Source organism: Gossypium arboreum, chromosome 11 (genome assembly GCF_025698485.1).
Source record: "Gossypium arboreum isolate Shixiya-1 chromosome 11, ASM2569848v2, whole genome shotgun sequence".
In the NCBI taxonomy this organism is placed as follows: domain Eukaryota; kingdom Viridiplantae; phylum Streptophyta; class Magnoliopsida; order Malvales; family Malvaceae; genus Gossypium; species Gossypium arboreum.
Genome location: NC_069080.1, coordinates 9,478,934 through 9,495,885, shown reverse-complemented (window position 1 = coordinate 9,495,885; position 16,952 = coordinate 9,478,934). Strand labels below are relative to the sequence as shown.

The following is a 16,952-nucleotide window of genomic DNA, read 5'->3' as shown; positions in this document are numbered from 1 at the left end:
AATTATTTTACATTAAATTCCAAGATATTCTTTTCAAGCAGTATTTCCATTTTTATGGATCCATAATTCTCTTTTTATTTATTAAGTGAGCCACTTTGGACCATCAAATTGATAAAAGAAAAATGCTTTGTCGTAGAAACAAATGGAGTCACGCAAATTCGAAAAGAAACAAAAATTATTTCCGTTGTAAAATAAAATATCTTAATAATTAAAGAAAATAGCTCATAACTTTTTTCTTCTTCTTCTTTTCTTTTTTTTTTTTTTTAAATATATTCTTAAAAATGTGTTTGGCTCGATATTGCTTTCAACATTGGCTTTGCCTCAGATTCCACTCAATAAATGGTGAGGGGGCATGGGACTGCTAACCATCTAATTTACCAATTTAATCGTAAAACCACAAAATTATAAAGTTGTAATTTTTTTTCAATGTATTTATTATAGTAAACTTAGTAACTAATTCTCCGCAATAAATTCATTAAAAAATAAATGTTAGTCATAAATTTTAAAATTATTACTGATTAAGATATAATATATATTTATCATCTCACTTAACCCTTGTTATTAAAACTTACCGTAATGTGATTCCTTGAAAAGATCTCTAACTGAAAACTTTATGAAACGTATAATTAGTAATATAGTTGAGTTTGTGAATTAATCGTTAATTTCAGGTAATAAGAAAAGCTTAAACTTGTTAGGACCCTACCATGGTCAACGCCTCGTTTTACTTTCTTTCTTTCATACCTAACCATGTACTCTCCTTGTACCTTTCCTATTCGCATTTGCAGCATTTAGAAAAAAAGGAAAAATACTAGGCTATACGAAAATTAGATGTTTTATTATCTTTTCTTTTTTCTAAAAGAAGGAATTTTAGTACATTTAAATAAAAATTTACGAATATTTTTGCTCAAAAGAAATTAATAAGAATTAGAGAGCAGTTAAGAGAATAGGAAGGAGGTCAAATAACAAGTATATCACAATATAATACAATCTTTGAGACTGTTAAACACATTTAATCACAATGTTGGCAAATCTCGATTCAAAGTCAAGAAGCCTCATTAGTTGAAATGCTAAAAACTTAGAAATGTGTTTCATAATTTTCAAATTTAATTTTTGTATTTCTATTTTAGGAATTTAGTATTTTTAATTTTAGATTTAAAAATTAAGCCCAATTATTAACACTATTAAATTTATTGATGTGATATTTGAAATAGAAAATATTCACTTAATAGTCATATAACAGAAAAATATATATCATTGCAATTAACTTAATTTCAAAGAAAATAATTTTAATAATAATAACAGTTGAATCTAAATTTTAAAACCTGAAAATAAAAGGACTAAATTCTTAAAAATAAAATTCAATACTATAAAAGTATAAAAATACAAAAACTTATGGTATATTTTAACGAAATTAAAAATAAAAATAAAGAAGAAAAAACCTATGACTTAAAGTTTGTAATTAAACATACTAAAAATTTATTAAATAAAAATGATCTTATTTAAATAGCATTTTAATGAAATGGTTAAATTTCATGTGAAAAATATATTAATCATATTTTATTAATTAAAAATAATCTTCAATGTGTGAAATTAAAGATATCAATTCAATAAACTATTAAGTTCTGATTAAACATTCTACTATGAATTAGGAATATTATAGATTTATAAATCGATTACTTAAATTTACTAACTCATAATTAATTAATTAATTTAATTTTATAACTCATTAATTAATTGAACTTGATAGATTTATGAACTTTATAATTAATCACGTGAAAGAATGTAAAATAAAATATGCATAAAATTAATAATATATACACCTATTATACATCTTTTAATTTTGTTGATTTGATTATCACATTCTTTCATTTTTTTAACATAATTTTTACGTTATTTATTTAATGAAAATTCACTATATATATTATATAGTAAGCTTACAACAATTATTTTTCTATACCATGTTCTTATAGGTGTATAATAACCACCTCTTTATAAGAGGTAAAATTTTTATACATAAGGTTTACTGCACCAAATAAGGCTAAATTGTTTTTGAGATTATCCCTTTATTACAAATTATTATCACTATTGACTATTCAATTTTATCAACCTAAGAGACCTTCAAAATTCAAATAAAGGAATGTAATTTTTAAATGAGTTAATGCATCATTTACCTCCAAAGTTACACTTAATTATCACATTAGTACTTAATTTTTTTTCAATTTATTACTTAAAGTTTTAAACCGTAAATTACTTTATCCCAACTGTTAACGACATTAAATGATATGATAGTTTACGTAAATGACAATTAGTTGTATTTGTTTTTGAAATTTATATATTTTATATAAAGGAATTAAGATATTGTAAAATTGAGCTGGTAAAAAATTATAATTTTAAAAATTCGGGAAATTTTGAAAAGGAAAATTATATTTTAAATATTTGGAAATTTTATAAGCTTTTCTAATTTTTCTTTTATAAAATTTGACATTCTTTTATGTTTTTCTGTTTTTTTATTATATATATATTTATTTATAAAATTTTTATATAACTTTTCATAATTTATCTTATTTTTAATTTGACTTAATGATAAATTTGGTCACTAACGTTTGCATGTTTTGTCAAAATTAAATTACTTTTTCTAATAAATTTAATCTTTCATACGTTTGTTTACTAATATGTTTTTCTATTGAGTTAATTTTTTAGATAATTACATTTATTTTCTTAAATTAAGAGTTATTTTTAAATTTTATGTTTATTTATTTATTTCATTATTTTCACATGTAATTATTTTATAGGGTTATTTAATTAAAAATATTTCACATCATCCCGTTAACTTTTTTGACGGTACTTTCATTAAATCTGTTAAAAAACACAGTTTGAAAAAAAAAACAAAAGTTGATGGCAAAAAAAGACTAAAAAATACAATTAGAACCATTTTGACAAACCATGCAGATGTTAGTGGTCAAATTTGTCATTAAACCTTTTAATTTTTATTTATTTTTTTGAAATTTTGACTTTTTATTTTCGATCTTTATGTTTTATTTTATGTATTTTTAAAAATAAAAGTAAAAATTATATAATTTCCGAGATTTCATACAATATTTTATATTCTTTTGAATCTTTTGTTAATTTATTTTTCCTTTTAAAGTTACTCTCCTAAAAATATAAACTAAGTAATGTGGCCGGTTGAAAGCGTAACACGTCACTTTTTAACATCTTAAGAGTTAAGGTGAAGTGTTATACGATTAAAATTTTAAGTATTTAAGTGGTAAAAAAATATTTAGGTAATTTAGATGAAACTTTAGAAAATAAATGTTGTATTAACCCTTTTAAGACTTTAAACTACCCCTGAAAATATAAGATTCCATTAACCGAAGGCAAAACTTGGAAGTGTATATGGGGCTTCTCGTTTGGTCCTTCCGTTTGGTTATTTCTAACGACTAACGTTGTTGTTGTCCTCGTTGTCTCCTTATGTTTGGTTTCAATAAAAATGACCTTTTTTTTACTAAAAAAGTTTTTTTAAAAAAACTAATTTGAATTCGCGTCATACATCTGACGACACAAATGTAATTATAAACTTTCTTAAAAAACAAATGTAATTATAACACGTTTGTGATGAAAATTTTATTTTATCTATACTTATATTATTATGGTTTAATGACAATTTTAGTCATTACCGTTTACACATTTTGTTAAAATGGTCTTAATTAAATTTTAATGAGAAATTTCATATGTGGAATATTTTTAATGAGATATAATTTATTTCTTAACTAATCCTATAAGATAATTACATGTGAAAAATAATAAAATAAATAATACATGGAATAAAAAATAACTCTTAATTTTAAAAACGTAATTATCTAAAAAAATTAACTCAGAGACAAAATCTCTCAATAAACAAATATAAACAATTTAAAAAAAACCAAAGATTGATGACCAAAAGATGTTCAAAAATATAATTAGGGTAATTTTGACACACTTATCATTTAATAGAGAATAAATTCAATTATTATTTTATTTCATTTAACCTTATTTAAGATTATATTATCCTTCATCAAGCGGTCTAATAATAATCAGTATTTAATTTTAAGTAATAGACCAAACATATTTTATAACTTAAAATTTAACACTTATTTTTCAATTTTATTTTTAACACCTAAATTTTTCAATTTATCAACCATATCCTTAGTTGTAAAATTATTAAAACCTCATTTGTTTTATAAAGTAGCAAACATGATTTCGAGGGTTTAAACCAAAAACATAGTAGTCATCGCTATTTCAACTTTAACACTTCAATTAAAGCCACATTTAATTTTCATATAATTTTTTTATAAGCTTGTTACTTTATTTTTTTTTGTCACCCACATTATGAGTGTGCTATAATAGTAGCTATGAAAATGAATAACGTAACATATAAGTCCAAGTTTTAGTCCACATGATGATGTGTCACTTTGAGATTTTACCATATAATAACTAAAACTTTTAGAAAAATATATTATTTTTATATAATAACGTAACATAATCTTTGAATGTCATATCATCACATGGATGATAATGAAAATTTATTTAATTTAAGGATTTATATGAAAATAAAATTGAAATTGAAAAAAGTTACCGAATAGATATTTACCATAAGATTATGTGAAAAATAAAAAATGGGTAAATTTGAAAATTCGTTAATTAAAAAGTTGTATAAAAATCTAAAATATATAAGCATTCCTAATTTATATTTATTATAAAATATATGTGGACATTAATTAAGTAAAACAAATATTTTCCTAGATAAAGAAATATTAGTTAGGGTCACAGGAAGAACGTGTTGCAAGTCTAACTTATTATTACGTGCCACTGTTTAGCATGAGATTCACGCAATTTTTATGTTTCCCTTATCTGTTACAACAAAAACTCTTTTTCATTACCCTTCACATTAATATCATCGAAAACATTTTTTTTAAAGGCAGAAACAAGAAACTTCAAACTTTATTTTTATTATTATTATTCAATAAAAACTTCCCTTAAAGTCGCATGGAAAATTTTGGCCAAACAAAAAAAAAGTCGCATGGAAAATGATGTCTAAAAACATTACTAAATTCTCTCCCAACAGAAAATAATAATAATAATAATATTATCATTATATTATTTAGAAAAGAAAAAAAAAAAGAAAAAAAATCCTTGCCGACTCTTACCCCTCAACTTCAGACCAATTAAAATTAAACCCAAAATTTTACCATGGTTAGTATTTAACGCTAATATTCATTGCTTAACCATGATCCACTTATCGCATTTAGGATTTTAGAAAAAAAAGAAAAGGAAAAGGAAAAAAAAAAAAAAATCCCTTCTCAATTTCCTCTCGTATTATTTTCTATCTCATGATTTGCTTCAAAAAGGGAAATTGAATGAAAGCCATATTACTTCTTATGTTTTCCTCTCTAACTGATCCTTTTCTTTTCTGGGGGATTTTTTTTTTGTGTTTTATTTTTTTTGTGTTTTGACAGTGCCTTGTGACTTTTGAGCACTCTTCTGCTGATCCCAAATTTGCTTTTCCATCTAAACTGGTGTGTATTATTATTTATCTTGAATTATTATGTCTTTTTCGCTTCAATTTTAGCTTATTTTTTCTGGGTTTTCTTTATTATTTAGGAGCTAGTAAGATCTGGAAAGGAGGGAAATCAGAAATGGATGCTTTTATCCTGTGCATGTAAGGAAAACCTAAGGGTGTTTCTAGGTTAGTTATAAATGCGTTGATTATATTCTTTTTAGGGGTGAGATTTGATCTGGGTTTTCCGAAAACTATTCATCTTTGTTCTTTTTGGGATTTGTGGATTGGGTTGTTTGGGGGTGGTTTAGGATATGAAAATAGAATTGGGTATGGGAGGTGGGGCTTGGAACGATGAAGATAAGGCTATGGTAGCCACTGTATTAGGAACAAGGGCATTTGACTACTTGATATCAAGCTCAGTGTCAAATGAGAACCTTTTAATGACTGTAAGCAGTGATGAGAATCTTCAAAACAAGCTATCAGATCTCGTGGACCGGCCAAACGCCTCTAATTTTAGCTGGAACTACGCCATATTCTGGCAAATTTCGCGGTCCAAATCCGGGGATTGGGCCCTGGGTTGGGGAGACGGGTGTTGTAGGGAGCCTAAAGAAGGAGAAGAATCGGAAAGTACTCGGATTCTAAACCTACGCCTCGAAGACGACACTCAGCAGAGGATGAGGAAAAGGGTTTTGCAGAATTTGCATACTTCGTTCGGTGGATCGGATGAGGATAATTATGCCCTTGGCTTGGACAGAGTTACCGATACTGAGATGTTCTTCTTAGCTTCCATGTATTTCTCTTTCCCTCAAGGAGAAGGCGGCCCTGGGAAGTGTTTTTTGTCTGGGAAACATGTTTGGCTCTCTGATGCATTGAAATCGGGTTCGGATTATTGCGTTAGGTCATTTTTGACAAAGTCTGCTGGAGTTCAAACGATTGTTTTGGTCCCTACTGATGTTGGTGTTGTTGAATTGGGATCTGTAAGATCTGTGCCTGAGAGCATGGAGTTGTTGCAGTCTATAAGAAGTTCCTTCTCATCTAATTCCTCGTTGCTTAGGGCAAAGCAAATGGTTGCGGCAGCACCAGTGGTGAACGAGAAGAAACATGAAAACCCTTCCCACTTCTCGAATTTGGGGATTGTTGAGAGAGTGGAAGGTATCCCCAAGATTTTTGGGCAGGATCTGAACAATGCTTCACATGGTCATTCCAATTACCGGGAGAAACTTGCTGTTAGGAAGATGGAAGATAGACCGACATGGGCAGCTTATGCTAATGGTGTTAAGCTCCCATTTACAAGAAATCAAAATGGTATCCATGCTCCAGGTTGGCCACATGTTCATGGTGTGAAACAGGGGAGTGGGACTGAATTTTATGGTTCTCAAACCACAGCAAATAATCTTCAGGAGCTTGTTAATGGAGCTCGGGAGGAGTTTCGGCTTAACCAATACCAGTCACCAAAGCCGGTTCAAATGCAGATTGATTTTTCAGGGGCTACTTCAAGGCCTTCTCCTGCAACTACTCGGCCATTAAGTGCTGAGTCTGAGCACTCGGATGTTGAAGCTTCTTGCAAGGAAGAGAAGCCGAGTCCAGCTGATGAAAGGAGGCCCCGGAAAAGGGGTCGGAAGCCTGCTAATGGTAGAGAAGAACCTCTTAATCATGTTGAAGCCGAGAGGCAGCGGCGTGAGAAGCTGAACCAGCGGTTCTATGCCTTACGAGCTGTGGTGCCCAACATATCCAAGATGGACAAAGCTTCGTTGTTAGGGGATGCAATTGCTTACATCAATGAGCTTCAGGCAAAACTTAAGGTCATGGAATCAGAGAGGGAAAAGTTTGGTAGTACTTCGAGAGATTCGGCAGGGCTAGATCCTAACATAAATGCAGAGAATCACATCGGAGCGGCTAATATAGATGTCCAAGCCGTTCATGATGAGGTTGTTGTTAGAGTAAGCTGTCCTCTAGATTCACACCCTGCATCAAGAGTGATCCAAGCATTTAAAGATGCGCATATCAATGTACTCGAGTCAAAGCTTGTTACAGCAGATGATACTGTGTTTCATACATTTGTTATCAAGTCTCAAGGATCCGAGCAGCTTACGAGGGAAAAGCTGATTGCAGCATTTTCGTGCGAACCAAATTCGTTACAGCCATTATCATCTCTTGGATAGCACACAATTGCATTTAACATTGTCCATAGGCATAAAATTAATGTGAAGAACCTGATTTGAAGCTTCTTCAGAGGGTTTTTTATAATACTGCAAGAGGATCCCTAAAAGAGCATGAAGGGCCTGCTAGGAGTAGATAATAACTACTTATTGACCAAGTAGAGCAGCAAAGTTTTATGTGATTTGTTTATATATTATATACATATATTCTGTCATAAGGAGGTCTTTTTTGCAACATAAATTAAATTCCCAAGTTTAGTTGTCTGTTTAGGAACTGATTTTACTTTATAAATTTTTTTTTTTTTTAGTTCTTTAATATCTTTTGTTTACCCAGTTTTTTTGTTGTCTGTTTCGTAAGTCATCATATATCAATTCATTAGTGCACAACTATGTGGAATTAAAGATGGATTTAAATGCATATTATTTCTGTTTTTTTTATAAAGTTCTCTTTCCCTTGAGCAAGTTATCTGCAATGGGTTGTTCATTCTAAGTGTTGTATGCCTATGTATGGACCTGTTGTATTGGTTAAATAGAGTATGAAATACTAGAGAGATTTTAATGGATTCTTGTACTTGAAGAAGTCCGGGATTGTTGTTAATTTAAGATCACTTGAGTTGGTAGGTTGGATAGTTATATACTCAGATTTCCACTATTACTACTACTTTTTTAAGAAAACCTATTTCACCATAGCATGTAGTGTTGGGAGTCCTTAGTCAAACTTAGCCAACTCACAGGTGAAAACCAAAATATATATAAAAAAAACTTTACAACAGCAATCCACCAGAATCTATTATATAAAAAGAAAGCCTTTCTAGCAACTTAAAGAATAAAAACATGTAGATTTGAACAGTAAAATTCTTGAATTGTAGTAGATTGCAGCACCAGTTTTAACATTTTCCTTGCAAAAAACAATAAAGGAGGTGTGGATAACTTGAATCTTTTGTTCCTTAGAAGACAAAAATTCTAACGACCAAGCAAAGTAGATATTGTACAGGGTATTGTCTGTGTGGATCTTCTTTTTTTTTTTTATTTTTCTTACTACTACATGGATTTGGAAATCAAGAGAACAAAACAATAGGAATTGCAGATAATGCAGGGGAGCAAAAAAAAAAAAAAAAAAAAGGGAAGGGAACCTATTCTTTTCTGAATTTCAGGGCCATCCCTTTAAATCTCTCCTTTTAACAAAGTTAATTGAGGTATCTCGAAAATAAAATGGCGGAATAATTATTAACCATTGATCAACCAAGCAAATCTTATTGAACAAGTCTGAAGATATGGGTGAAGTGGTCCTTGCCAATCCGCGTCCTTCCAGCCAATCAAATAATATTTGACATTTTTCATGAGGTACATGTGTTTTCTTCACACACATATATATTTTTTTTGGGACAAATAATTCAAAAAGCTTGACAATTCCACATCTTCACACGTGTTTTTGCTGAGAAAACCAAACCCCTTGTCTTGCCCGTGGGTGGATCTTCATTCTAACCCCATCCACTGCACCATTTCTTAATTACCCTTCTTAACCCCACTTTGCCCATTAATTACTTCCATCTACCCCAGTCTTTCATAACTCAAACGTGGGCTTGAAAATGCTCCCATGTGCACCATTTTTCTTTTTCTTTATTAAATAATTTCCTTTTCTGAAAATTGAAACAAATGGATAACTGCTGAAACATATGCCCAAAATGAGGGGGGCCACACATTAAATCTTGCTTCCAACTTTTGCTCTCTAATTTGCCTTATTATCCCATCCCCTACGCAGCTTTGCAGTCCACATCTTAGGGCCCCATTTCTTGAAATTTTCTTTACTTTTACCTTTTAGGACAGATGAAGTTTTGGATTGGATTCAAATAACCTCTAGTTTAGTCTTGTGATCAAAGGCTCTAATTCAATGCCTTGGATCATCATATAAAAAAATGATTAAACAAAAAAAAATTCATTTACTTGAGTGATTGTAAAATTACATAAATCAGTAAAATTGGTTGAGTTTTGTAAGGCAAAAGTTTAATAGGGTCAAACACGATGCCTATCGGCTTGGCCCCTCAAGAGCGTTCAAACAAATTAAGAAAAAATTGACATTTAGACGTAAAAGTCTAGGACCCAACCCAAAACGCGGTGTTTTGAAAACCACATTTTTGGCAAAACTAGAATGACAGCAAAAATTCCCATTTCTCATAAATATGTTCCACTCTTATTTTTTTCGCAATTACCTACTTCCATTTTGAATGATACATGCATTTATTATTTTATTGGGAGAAAAAAGATTATTAAATTTTCATAATTTTAATTTTAATACGTTTGGACCTGGTTGTGGGGTTGAGACTTACTATAGCTCAAAATGTAGGTTTTCGACAAACAAAGTGAGCCACCTCCATATGAATAGCAGGTCAGGCCCACTGCTGGTCCAGTAACTTAATCTATAATATCTATAAGGGTTAAATATTAAATTAGTATATGAATTTATTTATTTCTCTCAAATTGATATTTATATTTTTTTTTATCCCGGATTGATATCCGATTTTTTTCATCAACTAAATCGATCCCTAAGTTTAACCCCGTTAAATTTACAACATGTGACATAAATGACGTCATGGTGATTTCTCCCAAAAATTTTTTGACGTTCCTTTTCTTTTTCTTCTTCTTCCTTCAACTCAATTTTCTTATTCTTGTTTGACACTAACAGTCAACAATTTTTTTCACCACTCTTTTCCTTCCTCAATATTAAAACCTTTATATCCCATTTATTTTTAATTCCACTTGTTTGTCGACAAAAAAACTCAGATTTTTTATTTTTCTTTTCTACAGATGTTGAGATAATTCTTGTAAGTAATCTTTCCTTATGCCGTTGATTGATTTATAGTATCTGATGAAGTTTAGTAAGTTTTAACATAGGACTCTGGTTTAGTTTCCCAAAATCACCCATTGAGGGAAAAGTGATAGATTTAATGTTAAAGTGAATGATAAATTAATAAAAGGTTATCGTTAAAAAAAAAAAAAATAGATAGCTTTTTCATCGTAAACAAGTCAATTGCTTGGGTTTCTAACTACTATATCTTTCTTCTTCGCTTAATAAGTATCTGCAGTAGGGTTTAGGTATATTTTGTATGGCTGTACCAGCGTTCTCTTGCCCGTCCTGATCTCATCTCCTGCACAATCCAAACCCAACACCAAAACCCTCAAATCCACCCCATTAACTTCCATTATAGCACCCTGCAGCAACCTTAAAATCCAAATTTAGTCTACACTCAAATATTCAATTCAAACACCCAAAATATCCTCTCTTTTTTCCAAACATATATTGAAAACGGTTTTCATTAAATAGAAAGAACAAACAAAGAAGAAACATAGAAGCTTTTGATTAAAAAAATTGAAAGTTTTTAACTTAAGTATCGATTTAGTTGATGAAAAAAGTTTAAGTATCAAGCTGTGATAAAAAAAATATAAGTATCATTTTGGAAAAATTAGACAAATTTAAGTACTAATTTTATATTTAACATTATCTATAATCTATGTATAAAACCATAAATTAAAAAAAATTGAACTAATAAAAATATTTTTTATTTTTCATCTGTTAAATTAAAATTAAAAAAATAAAAGTTTTGATAGTTTTATTTTTAAAAATAATTGTAGTTAATAGAAGTTGAGATGATTTCATATTTAAAACTAATTGTAATTATATTATACAATTATAAAAAATTATACTATTTTAAAATAGAATTATTACTTGAATACAATTCAAAGTATAAAAATATAGGAAAAAATTGTGATAATTATAATTATAATTTCAATTAAAATTATTACTTGCAAATTTATTTCTAAAAATGTACTAATTTATTGATGTAAAATAAAATTACTACTTTAATAGAATTTTAAGCATCTTAATTATCACTTAGGTGATGTTTGGAAAGCCACTTATTAATTGGATTTGAGTATAATTGCTTGTAATTACATAGAGTGACATGTTTGGAAGACCATTATAATTGGTGAGTCTCACCAAATTGCCTATAATCAGAGCTTCTAATTACACTTTTCAATTTTTAGGGTAAGAGTAGGAATTGAAGTAATTATGTAGATAATTACACTCAAATTTAATTTTGAAAAATATTTTTATACAAGTTTAAGTTATAAAATTTTATATTATAAGTATGGACACATATCAATGTTTTGGATAATTATGACCAAACATTTATTATATTATAAATATTAAAAATTATATTATAAAAATAATTTGTATTTTTAAAAGTTATAATAAAAATATATATATTATTTAAATCCTATTTTTTAAAGTTATGGTAAAAAATTATTTACATGTCATAAAAGTGTTATAATATATTTATTTATAAAAATATATGACCAAGAAATATGAACACAACTTATTTATGTGTTCATACAATATTTATAGAAATAATATGTTTATTAAGTAAAAAATGTGTTATAATTTTTTATCATAATATATTTATATAAAGAAAAATTTTTAAAACTGTGAAAAAAATAAATTATTTATAAGAAGTGTTAAAAATTATTAGACACTTTATAAAAAAAATTTATAATTTTTATAAAGGTTATATTATTTTTGACTTAGTTTATATATAATAAAAAAGCTTTAACTTAGCATAATTTTTCTCTGAATTAAGTTTATATAAGTTTTAATTATTAAAGCTACGTAGTATTTACACCATGAACCCAAACATTACATGGTAGATGTTAATTATCGTGGGGGTATGATATCATTTGAGAAAATAGAGCTAGATACAAGTATTAGAGACAATTTGCAAACCCTTTAATTTGAGACATTTAAAGCTCCAAACTGTGGTTGAGAGAATATTTATTATTTTAAAAATATTTTTGTTCCATATTAACAAGATCACCTTAGTATAACATTAAGAAAAATGTTGGATTGTATTAATATGTTGTGTACTTCATAGGTTGATTTTGGATGATTCATACTTCAAAGTGTACATGGAAAAAAAATATTGATAATCTTAATTATTCAAATTATAAATGATGATAAACTCGGTCAATGACCAACATTTAATGAAAATGAGCTTATATTAAATATTTAAAAGGAATAACCTAACAAATATGGAGCACTAGAACAATTAGATAAAATTGCATAAGATGTTTATTTTTCTTATTATTTTTATTAGCAATCATATTATCAATTGTTTTTTGGACTAACATAATACATATCATAATTTGATTTTAATTTTTGTTACTTGTTTAGATTTTTTTATTGTGCTAATAATTTTAAAAAAATAAATTATGTAATTAACGTAATTACATTCATGCTACCAAATATAACATCAAGAAATACAATGTAATCACATTTTGTCAACCAAAAAGTCTAGAGAATTGAAATTTTTGTAATTACTACACTAATAATTACACTTTCATCAATTACTTTGCACTATCTAAAGAGATTCTTAATTAATATAAGCATTAATATTAGTAAAACTATATTATAGATTGAATAAGTTAAAATTACTTTAATTATGATTTGAAAAAATTCTATTACAATATTTGAATTGACAAATTAATGTATTTTAATTATATTTAATAATTTAAATAAAAATATTATAATTAATTAAAATTAATTAAATATTAGCGATTAAAATCACACGTGTCATTAAAAGCTACTCCCTCTAAAATGATATTTAAGATATTAAAATACAAATAATTATTTGATACATCGTACATGAAAGTGTTTTAAACTCCAAAGTGAGTTAAGAATATACAAATATCACATTTATTTATACATTTAATTCTTTTTACTATATAAGACATTTATCACAGTCTAAACTTATTTGTGAAGTTAAAAAACTCCATCTATTTTTTCCTGTCATGTTGTGAAGTCATCTAATCTTCGGTCAACTAAAACCAATCAATAGAAGCCAATATTTGGCACAATTAGAGAATTGTAGACACTCAACTGACAGAGGCAAAGGATCTGCAATATGTTAACCAAGCTCAAACCATTTACAAAATGTTCCACCTGCATAGAATGGGCATGTAGAATAAAATTAAAGAAGAAACAATGCTGAATCCATACTTACAAGCTAAAGCGATTTGGTGTTTTTTACCTAATACAACGGAATAGAAGACCTGAGCTACCAAAACTGCATCCATTCCAATTAACTATACATTCCCATCAATCGCGTTTAACTCTGCAACAGCAGTTATTGTTGAATTCTCACCATTTTGATTCCCATTCACAGCTTTTTCGAATTTTCTATTACGGCAGAACTTGGAAATATGCCCCTTCTTCCCACAATAGTTACATTGTATGGGCTTAACATGCATTTCTGATTCTCGCTTTCTCCAGGGCACACCTGTTTTCTTTATATATCTTATCCTTGGCCCAAGATTGTTGGGTGGATCAAAGCTTGCAGACTTCAAATGCTCTGCTTGTTTGACTCGGTTACGAGACGACTCCTCAACTCTTATTCGTTCCATCAACATCCAGAAAGGAAGGTGTTCTTCACGCATCAACTTAACACAGAAGTCCTTCCAGGATGGTGGTAGCTTGGAAATGATGGCGCTAACATGAAAATTCTCATCAACCATTATTCCAGTTGCGACAATAGAATCAGCTATGTTGTTGAATTCTTGCATTTGCTCAACAATTGGTTTTTCATCAACAATTTGAAATTCAATGTACTTTCTAACTTGAGCTCTCTTTGTTCCAAATTCCTCGTAAAGATAGACTAATTTTAGCTCTTCCCACAGCTCTTTAGCAGTCTTAGCTTTCTTTGAGAATTGATAATACAGGTTATCAGATAAAGCGCTCAAAATGCAGTGGTGACACAGGTAGTCATCATTCATCCACTTTTTTTCAGCAACTTTGGCTTGAGCCAGTTCTTCACTGGTTGCTTCAGAACTAATATTGAGACTAGGGCATGGATCAGTAAGCACATACGCAATCTGCAATTGCTTTAAGAAAAGTTCCATGTGTTCTGCCCAGCAATGGTAATTCTTTCCATCGAAACGAGTGGTCTCAATTGGGGAAAATTCATGAGAAAAAGCAGTCCCTGAGTTAGACACATCTCTGTTATATTGATGATCAAGTTTGTCTCTGCATATATTTATGCAAAGGTCTGAAGTCAGTACATCATTACACAAATGAGTCTCAAGCTAAACAATATTTGAGAGATAGTTAAATCTGCAGGCAAGAGCAAGGACCCTGCAAACCTAGACTTAGGCAACTCTACATTAGGCATTACTAGAAACTTCTTGTATATCATTGACAGTCCTAGGTAACAATAAAGAAACTACCATATTGCTAAGCTCAAGACTGAAAATGGATTCCCACCTTAGCTTTGATTGCATTTTAGTGATAGCTTCATCAATTGCAGGGAAACTATTCTTTAAAGTTGACCAGGTTTCACTTACCAAGCTAACTCCTGCAGTAGGAAAAAAAGGAAATGTATGTTGAGAGAAAAGTGTTTGGTCCCAACACTGAATATAGCAATGACAAAACAAACAGCTCTGGCAACAGGAGAAAAACGAAATAATAAAAAATCCATGAGACATTAAGATGAGCAATCAGTCGGTAGATAGTAGATGTTTAAAATATCAATTCAATCAGTAAAATAATAATGGAGTAAGTAACAAGAACCAATATTTCTTATCCACCTGGACACAGGAGTCACTATAAAAGACAACACCAAACAAACTACAGCTTTTCTTTTCCATGACGTGCATTTATTATTTGAATGGAAACAAAAAAAGATATTGAAAAAGGAAAAGAAAAGAAGGTAGGGGAAGAGGACATATATCATTACCTCTTGCAGATGGGAGCTCTTTTCCATTTTTCACATAGAACTCTCTAATGGATACATAACTTTTTCCTCTAAAATCATGAACAACCACATTCGTCTTGTCTGCTAGCTGAATCAAAAATAAGAAATCTTCAACAAAAGTAAGGATTCAGTAAATGAAAACCAAGTTACAACATGGATTTTTTTTTTCCAGATCCAATATGGGTTCTGTACAGCTCTACTTACCTGTTACTGTATGTCCTTCCAACAACAAAAGTTTAAGGGAAACTAAACTATAATTAATACACTGACAAAAACTTCAGCAAAAAAAGTTCAAGCTTTAATAAATAGGATTCCAAGCAAATTAAGCAGAGGCAGATAGCTGAGATTGTAAAAAGATTTATTTATTATCAATTTCAGTTTCCAAACAACGAAGTATATATATCTCCATTTCACTAGTCTATTAGAAAAAAAAATACTTCTATTTCCAAAGTATTTCAACAATTAATCAACCCAAAGGAAAGTGAAGAATTCGAACCTTACAAATAATACGACCTCCATCCCCCTCAATTTCTTTCTTAACCTTAACAGCTTCTTTAGCCTCCTCTTCCACGGGCTTGGTATTGGGTTGTTTCCCATCCACATTTTCTTCGACAGTGGAGAGAAGAAAAGACTCCACTAATTCCCTAATAAATTTTCTGTGACTAAAATCAGAAAGGTCGATTGCAAGCCGCTCAGAGGCCGTGACTCGGACTTTAAACTCAGTCATCTCTTCCATATCGGCTTTGCTCAGTATATCCTTCACCGTTTCCTCGATCTTTTGCCGAGTTTCTTGTTCCATATTGTGTTGGGATGGGGAAAAAAGAAAAATGAGAAAGTAAGGTATTTGGATGTTGTTCAGGAAAGATTAATTTAGGGGTTCCAGTAGGGTGCATAGCGAGAAGAGTGGTAAGTCAGGGATTTGATCTTTCTCTCCGCTAAAGGAAAAAGAGAGACAAAATAGGTTCCACCGAGATTTGAACTCGGGTTACTGGATTCAGAGTCCAATGTCCTGACCACTAGACCATGGAACCAATTTATTATAATTTTGTTAGGACGATATTTTAGCATTAACTTTTAACTTCCTCACTCCCCACAATTTTTTAGGCATTGAGCTTGAGACAAATGAAGATTTATTTATATGCATCTTTATCATTCTACCTAATTTAATTCAATTGTTAATTTTCTTTTATAAATTTTATTTCAATATCAAGTTTACAAAATCTATTATTCATTTGGAGGATTTATTTATATGTATCTTTATCATTCTACCTATTTTAATTCAATTGCTAATTTTTATAAATTTTATTTTAATATCAAGTTTTCAAAATCTAATATTATATATTTATTTAAGTACGATTTGGTTTAAAATATAAATTTCAAAATTTGTTAAGCTAGTTCTTATTTATAAATGACAATTCAATTTTTTAATACATATTAAATTTTATCACACTCGAGATA

General features: G+C 29.2%; 2 protein-coding genes and 1 non-coding gene across 4 annotated transcripts; 1 reads left to right on the top strand and 2 right to left on the bottom strand.

Annotated features, from left to right (window-relative positions):
- Nucleotides 1-4,965: 4,965 nt before the first annotated feature.
- LOC108473896 (transcription factor MTB1) lies at nt 4,966-8,137 on the top strand. The gene is made up of 2 exons (XM_017775705.2): nt 4,966-5,552; nt 5,638-8,137. The coding sequence occupies exon 2, from the start codon at nt 5,848-5,850 to the stop codon at nt 7,696-7,698; it is 1,851 nt and encodes a 616-aa protein (XP_017631194.2). The 5' UTR covers nt 4,966-5,552; nt 5,638-5,847; the 3' UTR covers nt 7,699-8,137.
- Nucleotides 8,138-13,321: 5,184 nt separating this feature from the next.
- Nucleotides 13,322-16,499, bottom strand: LOC108470996 (uncharacterized). 2 transcript variants are annotated; one of them, XR_001869441.2, is made up of 5 exons: nt 15,991-16,499; nt 15,477-15,582; nt 15,005-15,095; nt 13,776-14,767; nt 13,322-13,687 (listed from the first exon to the last, which is right to left on the bottom strand). XR_001869441.2 is itself a non-coding variant. In XM_017772543.2 (4 exons), the coding sequence occupies exons 1-4, from the start codon at nt 16,291-16,293 to the stop codon at nt 13,831-13,833; spliced, it is 1,437 nt and encodes a 478-aa protein (XP_017628032.1). In that variant the 5' UTR covers nt 16,294-16,499; the 3' UTR covers nt 13,322-13,830. The 2 variants fall into 2 exon arrangements, 1 of the variants encoding a protein (XP_017628032.1); XM_017772543.2 differs by having other exon boundaries at nt 13,322-14,767.
- On the bottom strand, nt 16,454-16,525 carry TRNAQ-CUG (transfer RNA glutamine (anticodon CUG)). Its single transcript has one exon. It is a non-coding gene; the product is annotated as a tRNA-Gln (tRNA).
- Between the last annotated feature and the right edge of the window lie 427 nt (nt 16,526-16,952).